At 43.5% G+C, this 18,079-nt stretch overlaps 1 protein-coding gene across 7 annotated transcripts in view; it reads left to right on the forward strand.

The window, feature by feature from the left end:
- USP28 (ubiquitin specific peptidase 28) overlaps nt 1-15,351 on the forward strand; it is a 66,990-nt gene extending 51,639 nt beyond the window's left edge. For 5 of the 7 annotated variants that reach the window (XM_053204091.1, XM_027036547.2, XM_027036548.2 and 2 more), the window contains 12 exons: nt 1,177-1,247; nt 2,614-2,842; nt 5,671-5,865; nt 6,393-6,532; nt 6,678-6,863; nt 7,890-7,985; nt 8,668-8,846; nt 8,957-9,035; nt 9,860-9,939; nt 10,484-10,607; nt 12,563-12,758; nt 14,103-15,351. In XM_053204091.1, coding sequence (XP_053060066.1) covers nt 1,177-1,247; nt 2,614-2,842; nt 5,671-5,865; nt 6,393-6,532; nt 6,678-6,863; nt 7,890-7,985; nt 8,668-8,846; nt 8,957-9,035; nt 9,860-9,939; nt 10,484-10,607; nt 12,563-12,758; nt 14,103-14,278 — 1,751 coding nt within the window. In that variant the 3' untranslated portion in view covers nt 14,279-15,351. The remainder of the gene's footprint in view (nt 1-1,176; nt 1,248-2,613; nt 2,843-5,670; nt 5,866-6,392; nt 6,533-6,677; nt 6,864-7,889; nt 7,986-8,667; nt 8,847-8,956; nt 9,036-9,859; nt 9,940-10,483; nt 10,608-12,562; nt 12,759-14,102) is intronic. The other 2 variants (XM_027036551.2, XM_027036552.2) reach the window with 1 other exon arrangement.
- Nucleotides 15,352-18,079: the final 2,728 nt, after the last annotated feature.

Genomic DNA, 18,079 nt, shown 5'->3' on the forward strand with positions numbered 1-18,079 from the left:
GTGCATGAGCTTGCTTACGATTTTTCTCTGTGTCCCTACTCATTCTCTGTCTTTCTCTCTCTCAAAATAAATAAACATTAAAAAAAAAGTCTTCTATGAAGTACGTTTTACTGAAGGCTAATTAGGCAGAGAATGAGCAGTGGACACAATGTAAAATGGAATTATTCGGCATTATGTTTTTTTTTTTTTAATTTTTTTAATGTTTATTTATTTTTTGAGAGAGAGAGAGAAAGAGCGTGAGCAGGGGAGGGGCAGGGAGAGGGAGACAAAGAATCCCAAGCAAGCTCTGCACTATCATCATAGAGCCTGATGCGGGAGTCGAACTCACCGAAATCAAGAGTCGGACACTTAACTGACTGGGTCACTGGGCGCCCCATTCAGCATTCTGTTTTTAAAGGTCCTTTGGCATTGTCATCTTGTTGCTCCCTTTTCCTCCTCCCCTTCCTTTCTCCTTTTATCTAGAGGGCAGAATGAATGAATGAATGAATATCATCATCATCATCATCATCATCATTAGGGACATCTGGGTGGCTCAGTCGGTTGAGCATCTGACTTCAGCTCAGGTCATAATGTCACTGTTCGTAGTTCAAGCCCTGCATCAGGCTCTCTGCTGTCAGCATGGAGCCTGCTTCACATCCTCTGTCCCCCTCCCTCTCTCTCTGCACCTCCCCCGCTTGCGTTCTCTCTCTCTCTCTCTCTCTCTCTCTCAAAAATAAATCAACATTAAAAAAAAAAATCAGATCAGTCAAATCACATTGGTCAAATCAAATCAAATCATCAAATCCAGATCCCTCCTAAGTTCTTATCACAGGAATCTCACCTCTTTCTTCTCCTCTCCAGTCGTGTATGAGGAACATACATTTTTACACCCAAAGTGACCCATTAAGGTCTTTTTCTAAACAGAGACTGCTTCTTTTGGGGGAAATGTTGGTGCCAATTATAAGAGAGAACTTTTTTAAACCTTAATGCAAATTGTGATGAACTAAAAGCCTTCATAACCTAAAGCATTAGCTGCTTTGAAAGCATCCAGTCTTTTGTGGCTCATAGAATTTGAAATCGCCAGAGTGCCAGGGATAGAGACACAGTACTTTTTGGTTGGCTGTATGGAACGAAATCATTTTAACTAAGTTTTTTTTTTTTGTGTGTGTGTGTGTGTGTGTTTTTTTTTTTTAACAGATTTAAAGAATTGTATTGCAAGCACTACCCAGACTATTGAGCAGATGTATTGCGACCCACTCCTTCGTCAGGTAGAATGAAAATTGATGGGAAAGTAGTCAAGGCATGTCCTCATGTGCTAATGGTAGATCAAAGAGAAAATTGGATAGTTTTCTTTGAGACTGAACGGGAGCCTCCCTGAGACCTAAGAATAGACTTAGGACAGAAATAGGTATTTTGCTGTTTATTTTTAGGCCCAAACAGGGAATATATTTTCTAACAATTACATTTAACACATACTTGTTTTGATTTTGCCCATGGTATTTTTTCATATAGTAGAAAGGTTTATTGTCAAGTGTTAAAAATTTCTCATAAAGTGGTAGTTTAAGTCATGTGGTGAGGAAAACCCCAGGCAGGGACTGGTTACCCACCCTTTCCACAGTATCCTGTCCTTGGTGATGCTTTGTTTAGCAGTGTGCTTTCAAGCTTTATTTCCCTCATAACTCCAGAACGGAATGTGGCCAGGGCAGAAATTCTTATTGTCCACATGCACTTTTGTTTAGAATAACCTTGTGGGCACAGAGAGGAAAAGATGCTCCAGCCAGAGGCTCGTGTCTGCAGGGTTGGAGGAGGAGGAGAGCTCTGTCTGATTCCAGGTCTCATGGAGGCACAGTAGGAACGTGCCATGTAAATCTTGGGTTTTCTTCATTTGCTCTTCCATATTATTTCACAAATTTCACTGCCATAAAAACATGCCAAAATACTGATTGAATACAGGCTTAACTTGACTCTCTGGCTGATTTTCCTTTTTCCTCAGTATTTACTTGGCACCTTAAGTATTGCTCTCTGTGTTCTCCATATTGAAAAAGAACAAATGCTTTTCAAACATTGAAACAAGTATGTCGTTGAAAGGGTCTTCACCCCAGAGAGGTGGATGGATCCCTTGGAAGAAGAAATATGAGGACCATATGACTGATTCATGATGAAGTGTGCTAACTTGAAATTTGGTACAAAATAAAATCAGCACAGAGCAAGACCAGTACTAAACTTGCCACATGTCCCTAACGCAGTATACCTTTTCTCAGCAGGAGTGGTGAAAGTGATTCTATTTTTAGGTAAACTGAGTTTGGAATTGGGAGGATAAATAGGTCTGCATTATCTTTGACTTCAGCTCTGGGATTTTAGGAATTTAAAGAGTCATCAAAGATGCCATCTCGTTCAGCCATGTGGTTTTAAAGCTTCATGAGTTGAAACATAATTTGGTAAATTCCAAGGCTGTGTTTTGTTGCTTCCTATGGAATCAGCAAGATGTTTTGATATTAACCCCATATCAAACACATGTATAAAGAGGCAATTTTCTTATGTCTCATAGTTGGCAGTAAGCTTGAAGTGTAATAGCCTACACTTTCTCGTTCACGTTGCTTAACCTAACTCAAGAATATGCCTTCTGCTCTGCAGGTGCCTTATCGCTTGCACGCAGTTCTCGTTCATGAAGGACAAGCCAATGCTGGACACTACTGGGCCTATATCTATAATCAACCCCGACAAGTCTGGCTCAAGTACAATGACATCTCTGTTACTGAATCTTCCTGGGAAGAACTTGAAAGAGATTCTTATGGGGGCCTGAGAAACGTTAGTGCTTACTGTCTGATGTACATTAACGACAAGCTGCCGCACTTCAATGCAGGTAAAAATAGCCTAACGGAAGCTCGAGATGGGGAGAATCTGTACTGCTCACAGAAGGGAACAACCTTGTAGTCTTTTTGTTTTTGTTTTTAAACTAGAACTTGGGGCGCCTGGGTGGCTCAGTTGGTTAAGCGTCTGACCTGGGTTCAGGTCATGATGTCACAGTTCCTGGGTTCATGAGTTCAAGCCCTGCGTTGGGCTCTGTGCTGATAGCTTGAAGCCTGGAGCCTGCTTCAGATTCTGTGTCTCCTTCTCTCTCTGCCCCTCCCCCGCTCATGCTCTGTCTCTCTCTCATAAATAAATCAACATCAAAAAATTTTTTTTAAATAATTAAACTAGAACTTACTTTTTTTTTAAATTTTAAGCTAATTTATTTAGTTTTGAGAGAGAGAAAGAGTAGGTGGGGGAGGGGCAGAGAGAGAACAGAGAGAAAATCCCAAGCAGGCTCCACACTGCCAGCACGGAGTCCGATTCAGGATTCAAGCTCAAAAACCGTGAGATCATGACCTGAGCCGAAACCAAGAGCCGGTTGCTTAACCCACTAAGCCACCCAGGCGCCCCTGAATTAGAACTTACTATAAAGTAATAATGCACTTAAAAAATACAGTGCAAAATAGAATGAAAAGAAATAAGTTTGCTTTCCTGCTTCTGTCCTGGAGCCCAACATATATCTGTTCTTTAGGTTTCTTATGTAGTATTCAGGAAGTGATCTAGGCACATGCTAGGTTTTATCTATCAGTGTCTGTCCCCACCCCATTTCCCCCCCCAAATGGGATATTTTTCCATTCTCTCCTGCATTTTTTCCCATCACTCATGTGTATTAGTGATCTCTCTCTCTGTTTTTTTTTTTTTTTTTAAAGTTTATTTATTTTGAGAAAGAGAGAGAGCATGAGCAGGAGAGGAGGGAGAGAGAATCCCAAGCAGGCTCCACGCCATCAGTGCAGAGTCCGACGCAGGGCTCAAAATCACCAGCCATGTGATCATGACATGAGCTGAGACCAAGAGTCAGACACTTACTTAACTGACTGAGACACCTAGGCGCCCCAATGATCTCTATATCTTTATAAATAGAACCAACTCATTCTTTTTAACAACTACATAATAATTCCATTGCATGAAATATGTATATAATTCGTTAAGCCAGCTTCCCACTGATAGACTTTTACATTGTCTCTAATTTTTTTTCTTTTTTAGTGCCATCTTTGTGCACATGATTTTGCGTCCTTTGAGAATAGCTAGATTCTATGAGTAGATCTGCCTGAATAATTTCATACCCCTCATAATACAACTGATTCTAAGAGCAATCATAATTATCATTTATATTAGAACTTTACTCCTTACTACATCTTTCAAACTTTATTTCTCTAATAACTTAGAACTCTAAAAGACACAGTAGGAACTCATTACCTGCATGTTCTTGGTACTCTGCTCGTCCAGAGTCACACAGCCAGTAAGCAGCTGGCAGGCCCAGGATTCCAGATCCAATTCTGACTCCAAATTCTGTCACCTTCCATTTACATTACTCTCTCTTTCTTTCTTTCACATTTTCTGGAAGAGGTCTTGCGACCAGCATTTCACATCTAAAATCGCGGAAAACCTTTTCTTTTCATATTCAGGCTGTACTTTGTTGAGTAAGTAAGAAAACACAGAAGGCATTTTGTCCAGGGAGTGCATTGTCTTTCCAATTGGCAGTGTGGCTGGGGGACCAGGGGATGGAGAGAATGATCACTTAGCAGTAACTGATCTTCATAATTGCATCTTTGCACATGAAAGAGGGAACAGCTGCTTGTGGGGGGCGTACAAATGACTGGACTATTGTTGGTCGTATATATGGCAGCCTTGTTATTACACATATGGTTCATTCTTCTACTGTAGAAACACATAAGTGAAAGCTGTCATTTTCCTAACGAAAAGGCTAGTTAATGGCAACCAGGAAGTAGATGTGTTGTTCTACTGTAGGCTTTTGTATTTTGATTTAGTCACAGGATTAGAAATGAAATTTAATATGCCCTTGATATCCTTGTCATTTTTCCTCAAAGCCTTTAATTATCCCCTAGGTATTATATACCATCTAAGCATTGTGTCCCATGGCTTTCTGATAGCACTTAACATGTGTGAAACTTGAGGCAGTATAAATGTCTTGGAATTCACTTCTAACCGTCTTGAGATGGATATTCTTTTTTTTTTTTTTTTAATTTTTTTTAACATTTATTTATTTTTGAGAGACAGAGACAGAGCGTGAGTGAGTAGGGGAGGGGGACAGAGAGAGAGGGAGACACAGAATCCAAAGCAGGTACCAGGCTCTGAGCTGTCAGCACAGAGCCTGATGTGGGGCTCGAACCCATAAACTAGGAGATCATGACCTGAGCCAAAGTCAGACGCTCAACCAACTGAGTGTCTAGGCACCCATAGATGGATATTCTTATCAACAATAGTTGTACTGTTTACATTGATAAAACCGTTCAGCTTGAAATTCCCATTGGATCTAACGATTTTCCGGATTTCCAAGAAATGTTTGGTCCGTTCCTGCTATTTTGCCAGTGATTGGCCTCTATTCCAAATTCTTACTCTTTATTCATCCATCCATTCAACAGATATTCAGTGTATGCCTACCTGTTAATCTTCCAGGTACACTTATTGGTGTGCTGTGACTGTTGGCTTTATATTGTCCTTCTGTTGGATTATGAATGTATGTATGTATTTTTCACGTGGAGTAAGAAAAAGGACCGAGTGTCTTATTTTCCTTCTTTCTAGAAAGGACCTTCTGATTCCTGGTGACCTTTTGCTGGATGGCACTCCCTTTTAACTCTGTCTTTGCTCTTGACTCAGAGGCGGCCCCAATTGAATCAGATCAGATGTTGGGAGAAGTGGATGCCCTGTCTGTTGAACTGAAGCATTACATTCAGGAAGATAACTGGAGGTTTGAGCAGGAGGTCGAGGAGTGGGAAGAAGAACAGTCCTGCAAAATCCCTCAGATGGAATCGTCCAGCAGCTCAGTGTCCCAGGATTTCTCCACATCCCCAGGTATCAGTGAAGGGCACGCAAGCCACTGATCCAGTAGCATCCAGTCTGCACGATGTATAGTTCACATGTCGTGGGTATTGCACACCTCACAGCACAGCTTGTGGCTTCAGAATGTCTTTCCTGATGAGCAGAAAGAATATCAGAAAGACCAGCTCTCTGTACTTTCAGTCTGTTCAGTTTTCAATGTTTCCTGGGTTGTAGGAGAAGGTATGATGGGATTAATAAGGGTTCTCCAAGGGTGTTCTCTTCTAACCAGCAGCAGTTTGTGGTAAGGCTCCTCGACATCAAGAAACAGGACAAAGTTGGGAGCACATTAAATTCTACAGAACCACCCGTGGGCTCTCGTTGAAGTAGATACCTCTTCGAGTCCCTAGTTCCGAGGGGGAATTTGCACAGGGTTAGTTTTTTAAAGGCCCGTTAGAGGGGCTGTAAATGAAACTCCGTGTCTGTTTTGCTTGCCTTTTTACAGAGTGTTCTAGACATTGCTTATCATCAGATGCTGATTCCTTTGTGCCATTCTTTATCAGAGCCCTCAGTAGCCTCTTCCCATGGGGTCCGCTGTTTGTCTTCTGAGCACGCTGTGATCGCAAAGGAGCAGACGGCGCAGGCGATTGCGAACACAGCACACGCCTATGAGCGGGGCGGCGTGGAAGCCGCGCTGAACGAGGTGAGGACATCGATGGTGCCTGCTGCCAGCCAGAATTGCCACCGTTCCCCACCTTTCCATTGTTCTGTGTCTCTGCTCCGTTTAACCACCCCCTCTTTATTTCTCCTGTTTTCTCTTACTCTTTCTCCCCATCCTGCTGCCACAGCTTCAGGAAGTTGAGCCCGAGAAGCCCATGTCCCCGGAAACAAACCCCGCAGGGCAGACAGAGCAGCCCCCAAAGGCTGGTGACACAGAGTCTGCTGCCCAGCCTGACTCTGAGGCCTCTGAAGTCGAGATTCCCAGTGTGGGAAGGATTCTGGTTAGAGCGGACGCAGATGGATATGATGAGGAGGTACAGAGATGAGTGCAGGATTCAGCTGTGTGTCGCTGCTCTTCTGTTGCCTCCCCATGTGACCGAATCTACTTTTTTAAGGTGTTTGGCAGTAGTTCATATGGAAACAAATATTCCTAATTGAAACAACTAACGAACAAGAGGGCCTATCTGGTTTTGACCTTAGCTACTGTTCTTTAAAAGAGAGCCTTGGAGCCTTGTGCCTGCTGTCCGCTGCCCCTGCTGTGTATCTACCCAGGCATATACTCACAGAGGCCCCTGCAGGGTCTAGTGGCTCAGAAAGGTAGTGTTTAGTTCCTTTTTTGGTATTATGAGAGGAAAAAAAAAAAGGCCTTTTCAATTAGGAGGCTTTGTCTTTGGTAGTATTAGCCCATTTTTTTCTGCCCAAATATCAAACTTGCAATGGTGTATAGTGAGCAAAACAAATGTGAATCGAAGTTGGTTTTGATTCTAAAGCTTTTGGAAGAAGCTTTGGATCCCACGTTATTTATGGTTCGTCCCCTTTGGAGTTGTCACTGCACATTAGCAGTCATGAACCCTGTCCCTCAAAATCTTTGAAAGCGTTTGATTTTATAAAGTCATATTAGCATATCGCCTAATTTCGAGTATCTTAAGTGTAAAACATTTAAACATTTTTAGTTAAACTCTAGAATATTTGTGTACTGGAACACACACCCAGATTACAGAACAAAATTGGAATTCTCACTGCAGACACTTCCCCTGGGAGACCTGTAATTTAACTTGATTCTTCAGCAGCCGCCATTTGTAGATATTTTCAGATATCCGTCTTAGTTCATCCGCAAAATTAGAATACATAGGAACAGCCTGTCTTGGGCAAAGTCCCGACATGCCGCGCAGGGACGGGGCTGTGGGTGTGCATGGGGGGCAGGTGCGCAGATCTGGGCCGGCCACGGGCACGCTGCCCCGCTTCGCTTCAGCCGCCCACTCGCCTCTCTGTCACTCAGTCTTCTTTTGAACTTTTCTTCTCTCCTTTTTCTCTCCGTGTCGTGTGCCTTCTTGTGGTAGGTGATGCTGAGCCCTGCCATGCAAGGGGTCATCCTGGCCATAGCTAAAGCCCGTCAGACCTTTGACCGAGATGGGTCTGAAGCAGGGCTTATTAAGGTATCTCTGTTTGTTTTTTTTTTTTAATCTAATATCCTTACACCACAAGTATCATAATAATGGAGCCGTAATTCTATTAGATGGTAAAAAAAATGGGATGAAGTGTGTTTTTCTTTAACACCTAAAACTCCACTTCCGGTATTGCATCACCGACAGCGCCCCCTCTCGGGGTGAACGCAGCCTTGGCAAGCTGTGCCCAACTGGATCACAACTAGCCTGGAGGGCCGGTCGTGGTCCTTAGGAGATCTCCATTAATAGAGCTGCCTCTGTGGTGCGAGGGCCGTGATAGAAGATGATCTAAGAAAGCAGGCCCTGCTTTTTAAGGTACCTGAATAAAACGTAAGGTACTTGAATAAATTGCATTCATGTGAATTTTTAAAATTCAGGTCCTTGGAACTCCAGGATACGCCCAAACTCATTAGAACGAAATACTCGTTTTCCTTAGAATTTTATGCGAGAGACAAATTTCTTACAGGCCCAGTGCGTCTGCGGTGCCACGGCGAGTTTTAGCCCTCCTGACAGGCAGACAAGTCCCAGGTTCCGTACTTGCCTCTGTAATTCCCCAATAGGAGCTCCTTCAAGTCTTGGAGTTCTGCAACACCTCTCTAACGTAGGCATCGGGTTGTGCGAGCGGAAGGCCACAGCGCCCCCTCCTGCTCACTGCCGACCTTGTCGTCAACAGGCATTCCACGAAGAGTACTCCAGGCTCTACCAGCTGGCCAAGGAGACGCCCACGGCCCACAGCGACCCTCGGCTCCAGCACGTGCTTGTCTACTTTTTCCAAAATGAGGCGCCCAAGAGGGTGGTGGAGCGGACCCTCCTGGAACAGTTTGCAGATAAAAATCTCAGCTACGATGAAAGGTGAGGAGGGAAACGCGCAGATGCACCACCCACCGCTTCCGGCGCGAGCCCCTCCCACCCCTGCCGGGAAGGCCGCGCCTCTCACTGCTCTCTGACCTCGGCCCACCCAGGTCCATCAGCATCATGAAGGTGGCGCAGGCCAAGCTGCAGGAGATTGGTCCAGAGGACATGAATATGGAAGAGTACAAGGTGAAGTCTCCTCTTTAAGTGTGCTAAACAAAAACATCAACTCTTGAGGCAAAATGTAACAATTTTGTGTTATCACAGACTGACTAGCCTCCACCTGCTCCCCCCAAAAAACCCACAATTGGGTGCCAATGGATAAATGAGCTCTAACCCTCAGAGTAGCCGGTTTCTTTGTTTGATTCTTCTGTTGGAGTAAATTAATGCTTCCTTTCCGTTTAATACCTACTCCAGCCTTGGACCCAGGCAGTAAAATTCTTGATTCATGGTTTGGTTTCTTGTAAAATAATACTGTTTGCTAGTATTTCTGTATTCCAAATGAAACTTCTGTGCGTAAAAATGCATACATAACTGCAAATTTCCCAAAAAAGCAGTGTGTTAGAAGGAAAACAGTGTTCTGTGACACCTAACGGGGTCCCACTGCACCCCACTGAGCTCAAGTGCTCTTCTGAATGACTGGAACAGCCTTGTCCTTCCGTGTCCCCTGCACACGCACAGTTTTGTCAGAACCTGAGACGCATCTGTTGAAACCAAAACTGCAGGACTTTGACAGGGGTGTTGGAAATGAGAATAATAAACTCTAAAGCTCCTTTGAAATAAATATTTCTGTTCCTCGGGAAGTAATAGCTCACTGAAAATGAAGGTCAGCAGTGGGCTTTTGTTGTAAATACTGAACACATCATTATCGAAAAGCTTTTGTGTTTGTTGTGTTTGTGCCTGGCCATACGTGCTCAATAAATATTTGTATAGAGTTTAAAACTTAGTGTGGTGGGAAGTGTAGAGAAAGTTCCTGGTGACCATCATCGCTAACGGTAGTCATTCCTTTGCAGAAGTGGCATGAGGATTATAGTTTGTTTCGAAAGGTGTCTGTGTATCTCCTCACGGGTCTGGAACTCTACCAAAAAGGAAAGTATGTTGGCCTTTTATGTCTCTCGGATTGTTGGTCAGGGCACTGTTACCTGCTGGTGGCCACCCAGGAACAGAGAGAACCATAGCCATGTGTTCCCTCCCTTGTCCCACGTGGCAGGGCACCTCTGCTTTTCCCACTGTTTTACTAACCATCACATGTGGTTTTTCATCCTTTACGTAGTGATAGATACATTGGTGAAAAGACGTAATGGCCAGATGTTCTCTGTGATAAAGATGAACTCAGAAAATGAAGTTTAGAGTTGTCACGGACCTTAGTCAGCATGCAGTCCCCTTCTCTGGTTTAGAGTTGAAGAAAATGGAAAGCCAGGGAAGTTTCACGATTGGCCTTGGGTCTCTTGGCCAGTCTGTAGAAGGGCAGAGACTGGCTGCAGTCAGAGTATCCCACGCTGCCTCTGTCCTTAGGACAGTTATTTTTCCATAATTGGAGCTACAGAAATTTTTGTGCTGGGGAACAGAGAGGCCTGAGCCCTAGATTTTGGAGAAAGAAGGAGCACTCAGCTGTCATTTATCCACCATTTTCTAAGGTACCAAGAGGCACTCTCCTACCTGGTATATGCCTACCAGAGCAATGCCGCCCTGCTGACCAAGGGGCCCCGCCGGGGGGTGAAGGAATCCGTCATCGCTTTGTACCGACGAAAGTGCCTTCTGGTTTGTACTGTTTGTGTAAAGCCTTATGATTTTTATTATTTTCTTGTCTTTACCTCTGCTCCTTGAAGCCGTGAAGAAATACGACTTAAAAAACAAAATAACCTTGGGTAGGTTGTAGATTTTTCTAAACTCTTAGGAGTAGTTGTACATTGAGCCAGATTATTTTAGGTCACTTAAATGAATATAATTCTTCTTCAACCCCCGAGAGAAGCTAGGATGACAATCAGTTATCCTTTTTTCTGTGCCCTCTATGTACACTTGCATTACACAGTTTACTGCATTGCTTCTCTAGTGGATTGTGAGTTCGTTGAACACAGACCCTTTTCTTATTTCTTTTTGTGTGTTTTATTGTAAAGATTTTATTTTTTTAAGTGATCTCCCCACCAAACATGGGGCTCGAACTCACAACCCTGAGATCAAGAGTTACATGCTTTACCCACTGAGCCACCCCTCACAGATCCTTTTCTTATTCAGCTGTTTTCTCTGTGTCTGGCACATCATAAGACTGTAATAGATGTGTCTTGAAGAAATGCAGTGTTTTTTCTATGTTCCCTGCTAAGCTAAAAGATTGAGAATTTGGTGATTTCTAAGAAACTCCTCCTCCCTCTCCCCCTTTTTTTTATGTTTATTTTTGAGAGAGAGAAACCATGAGCGGGGAGGGGCAGAGAGAGAGGGAGACAGAGGATCTGCAGTGGGCTCCTTGCTGACAGCCGACAGCCCGATGCAGGGCTGAAACTCATGAGCTGTGAAATCATGATCTGAGCCAAAGTTGGACGCTTAACTCACTGAGCCACCCAGGTGCCCCGAGACTGCAGTTTTGTTTTGTTTTTTTAAAAGATACAAATTATAAGAATTGGTCCTGCTGGGGCACCTGGGTAGCTCAGTCAGTTAACTGTTTGACTCTTGATCTCAGGGTTGTGAGTTCAAGCCCCGTGTTGGGCTCTGTGCTGGGCACGAAGTCTACTTAAAAAAAAAAAAAAAAAAAAAAAAAATTCGTCCTGCTGTTCTGTTAATATCACTATCATACAACACTGAAGCTCTAACCTGGCCTGTTTTGCATTTGGCAGTCATGGGGAATGGCAGACCCATATCCCCTCTGCCTATCCAAGGGTTTATATAGTGCTCGTCCTTCAGAGATCTGTAGAGGGGTGGCTTGCCTTCTGATTGTGAGCTTGCATTTGTCTTCCTGACACCCAGCAGGATTGCCCTTCCCGGGAAGAGCTGGGCCAGCATTCCTGCCACTGCCTTGTTACTACCAGATGGAGGAGATTCAGTCATGATGTGTATTCATGTCAAGATTTTCATTTTCTGATTTATACCTTGATTTCCGTATCAGTTATACGTTGTGGCAGGGCATTTTGAAGCTAAAAGAAGGGCCTTGCAGATTTGATGGATCTGAATTTTATTAGAGCCATGCTTTTATGTTTGAAATCACCAAATACAGTTTGCATTTTGAATGTCCTACTCAGCTTCTGCAAGTGGCTGGTAATAGTGATTTGGGTTCTTTCCATCACTGGCTCTCAGCATTCAGCAGGCATCACAATAACATAGGGAGCGTTCCCTCCTTGGACTGTCAAACCAGAGGCTCTGGGGAGGGGCCCAGGGCATCAGCATGTCTTCTGCAGGTGATTGTGGTGCTCAGTGGAGATCGAGAGCCATTGAATAGGCCTTTTAGTCGAAGCATGTGTTAAGCAAGACCTGGACTTGTCAGTTTAGGTAAGTGGGTCACAGACTTTGCTACATTAGAATCGCCTTGGGAGCTTTTAAAAATCCCAGTGCCCCAGTCACCTGCATACCAGTCAAATCAGTGTATCTAGGATGGGGCATCAGTAGTTTTTAAAATTCCCAGGAAATTCCAATATGCAGTAAAGCTTGGGAACCGTTTGTTTAGGCTCTTCTAAAATAGGTATTTATCCTTTTCAGACACCGCCCCCCACTCTGCCTTTTATCTATAGGAGCTGAATGCCAAGGCAGCGTCTCTCTTTGAAACAAACGACGACCACTCTGTAACAGAGGGCATTAATGTGATGAATGAGCTGATCATTCCCTGCATTCACCTTATCATTAATAATGACATCTCCAAGGATGACCTACATGCCATTGAGATCATGAGAAACCATTGGTGCTCTTACCTTGGACAAGATATTGCGGGTATGTTGTTGTTAGCACTTGGAATAAATTCTTTCTTCTTCTTTTTTTTTTTTTTAAGTTTATTTATTTATTTTGAGAGAGACAGAGAGAGTGCAAACAGGGCAGGGCAGAGAGAGAGGGAGAGTCTCAAGCAGGCTTCTTGCTGTCAGTATACAGCCCCATGCAGGGCTTGAACTCCCACAACTGTGAGATCATGACCTGAGCCCAGCTCAAGAGTCAGACACTCACTGACTGAGCCACCCAAGCCCCCCCTCACTTGCAATAATTTCTAAGGCTCTTGAGACTTTTAGAAATTACAGTGCTTTTGCTCAATAGCACTGGTTATCAAACCTTTTTAAAGGATTATTGAAGCATCGAAGTTGGTTGGAAGTGGCTCTGCTCTACTGAAACAAGGGACAGGATCCTAGGCCTCTGTCCCTCTTAACCTTCCTTCACCTCCTCTGTGGCTGCTGAAGACTTCACAAACAGCCCAGAAGTCCTGTTAAAAAATTTTCTCCTCTCCAGGGATGTCAGACTTCCATTACTTTTTCATCTGTCAAAATCTGAACTCTAATTTTATAGTTTAAAAATCAAAATGTTTATGCACTTTGATTACCTGATGGTGCCATAACTCAATTTTCCTGTGACTTGAAGTTGTAAGACAGAACACCCACTATTAACTGTGATGCCCTTGAGATTAGTAGGATAGCAAATGAAATAGTCTTGCTTGTCCAAAGCATTTTGGAAAGGGGAGCTTAAAACTAGTCATTTTTAGGTGAGTTTGGTAGACTTAGAAAGTTGGTATGTATTCTAATATGAAGCCTCTTGGTTAGTTTCTCTCACTGATGTAAAGATATTCTATTGACTTATTGAAGTGTTTACATTTACAGTATTAATATGAATTTCCTTTTAACGTCTTGGGTTTTTCTTTAGACTATGTCTGTGTGTGTGTGTGTGTGTGATATACCTTTACTTAATGCCATGTGTGCACATTGGTATGCTTTAATCACCGAAAGAAAATACACCATTCTATTTATGGTAGCCTATCCAGTTTTTCAAATTTTAGACGGATGGTAGATTAGAAGGCCTGCCAGTGAAATGAATAGGTAGTGTTATCCTGGCACACATCATACGGCTTAAAGCAGTGACCTAACTCTTTGGTATATCTGGCAAGTAGTCTTTGCTCCTGGTTCGGCTTAAAGGAATTGTTATTTGTTGTTAGCTGGCCAGCACAATGCAGTGACCTTCGAGGCTGGGTGATGGATGGACTCTGTGGAAGACCTTCCCATATAGTTGCAGACTTAACTAGTTTTTACTTAGAGATCTGTTTAGCTGTATATGTAACCATCTGCTTTCCCTCCACAGAAAATCTACAGCTGTGCTTAGGGGAGTTCCTACCCAGGCTTCTCGATCCTTCTGCGGAAATCATTGTCTTGAAGGAGCCTCCAACTATTCGACCCAATTCTCCCTATGACCTTTGTAGCCGATTTGCAGCTGTCATGGAGTCAATTCAGGGGGTGTCAACTGTGACAGTGAAGTAAGCCCCCACATGTTCAAGGCCCACTTTGGTCCGTGGCTGCCTGCCTGTTGCACAGAAGTCTGTCATCACAGTGTTTGCCCTGGGGAAGGAATTAGGTGGGAAAGTAAGATTCAGATCCAGCCCCCAACCATGCTCTGCGTGTAAAGAAGGATTGAAAATAAAATTGCACTTTTTAGGTACAAAATCATAAAAGCAATTTCATCACAAAAGACAAGAACCATTGTATTAAGGTATCGAATTACGTCACAAGACCTGAAATGCCTCTTGTACCTACACGCGTGTTCGAATGCTCGAGCTTTTTTGTAACTCTCTTGCCACTTTTAAAATTATCCTGCAGGCATAAATATTTTTGACAGTGGAATAGAAGGGTGATCCATCAGAACCTGAACCAGATGAACAGCTACTAGTTATTTTATCAAATACAGATGACATTTCAAAGTTCTAAATGGCAAGAGATGAGAGCTCTGAGCCTCGCCCGTCTCTTGATGGGAGAAGACAAAATGCATTGCTAATGAACTACCGAACTACCGCCCTTCACGTGTGGGTAGAAACCTAAGGGCACGTGGCAGCAAGGGCTGCAAAGTCAAAAGAAAGCTGCCTTTCCTTTCTTCTCTCTCTCTCTCTCATTTTATATTTTTTAAATAAACCAGAAAACCTCACACTCAGTCCCGAGTGAAAGAAAGGAAAGCAGTAAGGACCTTAGACTGAACGGCGTTGTGAACCGTCACTAAGACAGGAGAGCATTGGGATTTCAGTAAAAGCTTCTGGCGTCCGAAAACTGTCAACAGCAGGTGTCTGAGGCCGCTGCTGGCCCCAAAGAACGTTTGGATGCCCCTCCCCTTTTGTGCTCCGGAAAAAAAATAAGGGGTGAGGGTTTGTAAAAAGAAAAAAAAAAAGAATATATATATGTATATGTAGAGAGAGAACTATCCTCTGTTGACCATTTTTAAAAGGCTCCAGATTGGATATTGTGTTTTAACCAAATTTTAACGTTAATGAGGGAATAGTGGGCGGGAAGAACACTCGATACAACTATGCAGATTTTATAAATGTGCAATAAAAGTATCTGTTGTACCTTTGGTGTCCAGGATGGCCTTCATTTAAGCACACATTTTCTGGAAATCAGTGGACCCAGTAAGCATTTGTCATGTTCCAGTTTTTCTTCTTTAAAAACAAGGTTCTTTTTAATGTTTATATTTTATTTTTGAGGCAGAGACAGAGCAGGATCTGGGGAGGGACAGAGAGAGAGGGAGGCACAGAATCCGAAGGAGGCTCCAGGCTCCTAGCTGTCAGCACAGAACCCAAAGCGGGGCTCGAACTCGTCAACTGTGAGATCACAACCTGAGCCGAAGTTGGACGCTTAACCGACTGAGCCACCCAGGTGCTTCATTTTTACTTCTTTAAAAGAAAAAAAAAGCAGATGAAAGGGTTGAGAATCTTGTGGATTCTTGAGCAGCCCCTAGTGGTGGCTGGTGTCCCACACCCCCTTTGCTAGTTGCACTGCACAAAGTGTATCTATTTTGTAATTTAGAAGGCAAAAAAATTATTCACTTAGGGGCGCCTGGGTGGCTTGGTCGGTTGGGCGTCCGACTTCGGCTCGGGTCATGATCTCACGGTCCGTGAGTTCGAGCCCCGCATCGGGCTCTGTGCTGACAGCTCAGAGCCTGGAGCCTGTTTCAGATTCTGTGTCTCCCTCTCTATCTACTCCTTCCCAGTTCATGCTCTGTCTCTCTCTGTCTCAAAAATAAATAAAAGTTAAAAAAAAAAATAAAAAAAAAAAGACATTTAAAAAAAAATTCTCTTAAAACCGACCTTCTTACATTTTGACTAAATTAACAGTAGGCAATCCTTTACAGAATTTCAGAGCTGTGTTTGTGTTTCAGAGCTCAATGCGAGGATCGTGGTTTCATGGGAAATTGATCCGTCTTCTTACCCTGTAATTTGCTTCACTGTTTAAAATTCTGGGGGCCACCGTTTGCTGTTCACTTTTTTTTTTAATTTTTTTTAATGTTTATTTATTTTTGAGACAGAGACAGAGCATGGATGGGGGAGGGGCAGAGAGAGAGGGAGACACAGAATCGGAAGCAGGCTCCAGTCTCTGAGCCGTCCGCACAGAGCCCGACGCGGGGCTCGAACTCACGGACCGTGAGATCGTGACCTGAGCCGGAGTCGGACGCTCAACCGACTGAGCCACCCAGGCGCCCCTGCTGTTCACTTTTTAATCTCTGTCATCATTGAGCCCTGTGCCCAGTTGTATTATTTCACTTTCTGTAACGGCCCTGGGATGATGACGGGGACTGGTCTGTCCAAGGTCATAGATGTTTTAGGCACTAGAGCCAGGACACGAAACTTTGACAGTCTCACTGCATAGCCTGTGCTTTGAACAACCGTTCAACTGTCCTTGGCGGTCTTGTAAAATCTTTTGGTTTGTACCTTTCCACATGTGCTACCTTCTGGTCAGTTCTTGGGAATCTATAACTGACCAAGACAGGAACAGATGGACATTTGTATGTTTGGTGTGGGGTAGTTTCTGTCATTTGGAGCCACCCAAACCACCCAGTGGAGTGCTGAGGAGTAATGTCTTTTAACTCACTTTCACTGGGTGCTTTGGGTACAGCCTGGTTTCTTAAGGGGTCCACAAACTGCCTCAGGCCGAGAATGGTTTTCCCATGTTTAAAGGATTGTGAAAAAGCAGGATGAGGGCCAGGAAGGTGGTGGGAGAAGAGAGGGAAGAAATGTATTTGACCCTTACCCAAAACGATTTAAGGGTTTGGTCAGGGCACTTGACCTCAGCATAAATTCCCTTGAGACTGGGTTTAGGCTTTCTTTGGCTAGCTGGAATTGCAGCCCTCCTCTGCTTGCATTTGTTAGCTCCTTTCAGAACTCCAAGGTGTATGAACGCATTTTTATCCTACCTGCTTCAAAAGAGAAGCGTGAAGTACGTACATAGAATAGTTGAAATAATGAATGAACCAGAGGCAAGGACTGAATGAAGGGCTGGGGTATAGCAGAGATGGGATAGAAGGAATGATTCATTGTAGCAGTAGTTTATCCATTTTCGTTGCTTGGTTTACTGTATTTCTTTACATGCCCCTATCTTGCAGTTTATTCTGCTAGTTGTCATTTTGGTTTCCAGGTTTTGGCTACTATCTAACACTGCCAGGAGCATGCATGTGCATGTATTTCCATCCACGCACGAATGCATTTCTGTTGGTATGGAACTGTGAGTGGAATTACTGGGCCACAGGGCATGTGGGTCACAAAGGGTCACAGGGATAGATGGCTACGTCTTTATTAGGCACTGTCCCACAAGTTCCCAAAGCCATTATGCCAACTGAAACTCCCGTGGTAGTTGGTGAGCTCCTGTTACCCTGTATCCTTGTCAAGATTTGGTTTTGTCAGTATTTTTAATTATAGCCATTATGGTAGATGTGCAATACTGTTTTAATTTGCCCTTTGCACACTAACGATGTTGAGCATCTCTTTACATGCTTATTGGCCTTTGGCTGTTTTGTGCAATACCTAGTTAAGTCTCTTGCCTCCTTGTTTTGTTGGATTTACTGTCTTGCTAACGTATTGATGTGTAAGAACTGTAAAAAAAGATACCCAGTTACGGAAACTTTTTATATGCATTGCATATATCTTCTGCCACTCTGGTTTTTCGCTCCTGATGGCTTGATGAAAACAAATTTTTATACTGTTAACATCGTCCAATTTACTAGTCTTTCCCTTCACGATTAGTTAACGGTATCATGCCCTGTTGAGGAAATCATTATGTCATGAGGACATTCTGTGTTATCTC

This window comes from Acinonyx jubatus, chromosome D1, assembly GCF_027475565.1.
Source record: "Acinonyx jubatus isolate Ajub_Pintada_27869175 chromosome D1, VMU_Ajub_asm_v1.0, whole genome shotgun sequence".
Classification (NCBI taxonomy): domain Eukaryota; kingdom Metazoa; phylum Chordata; class Mammalia; order Carnivora; family Felidae; genus Acinonyx; species Acinonyx jubatus.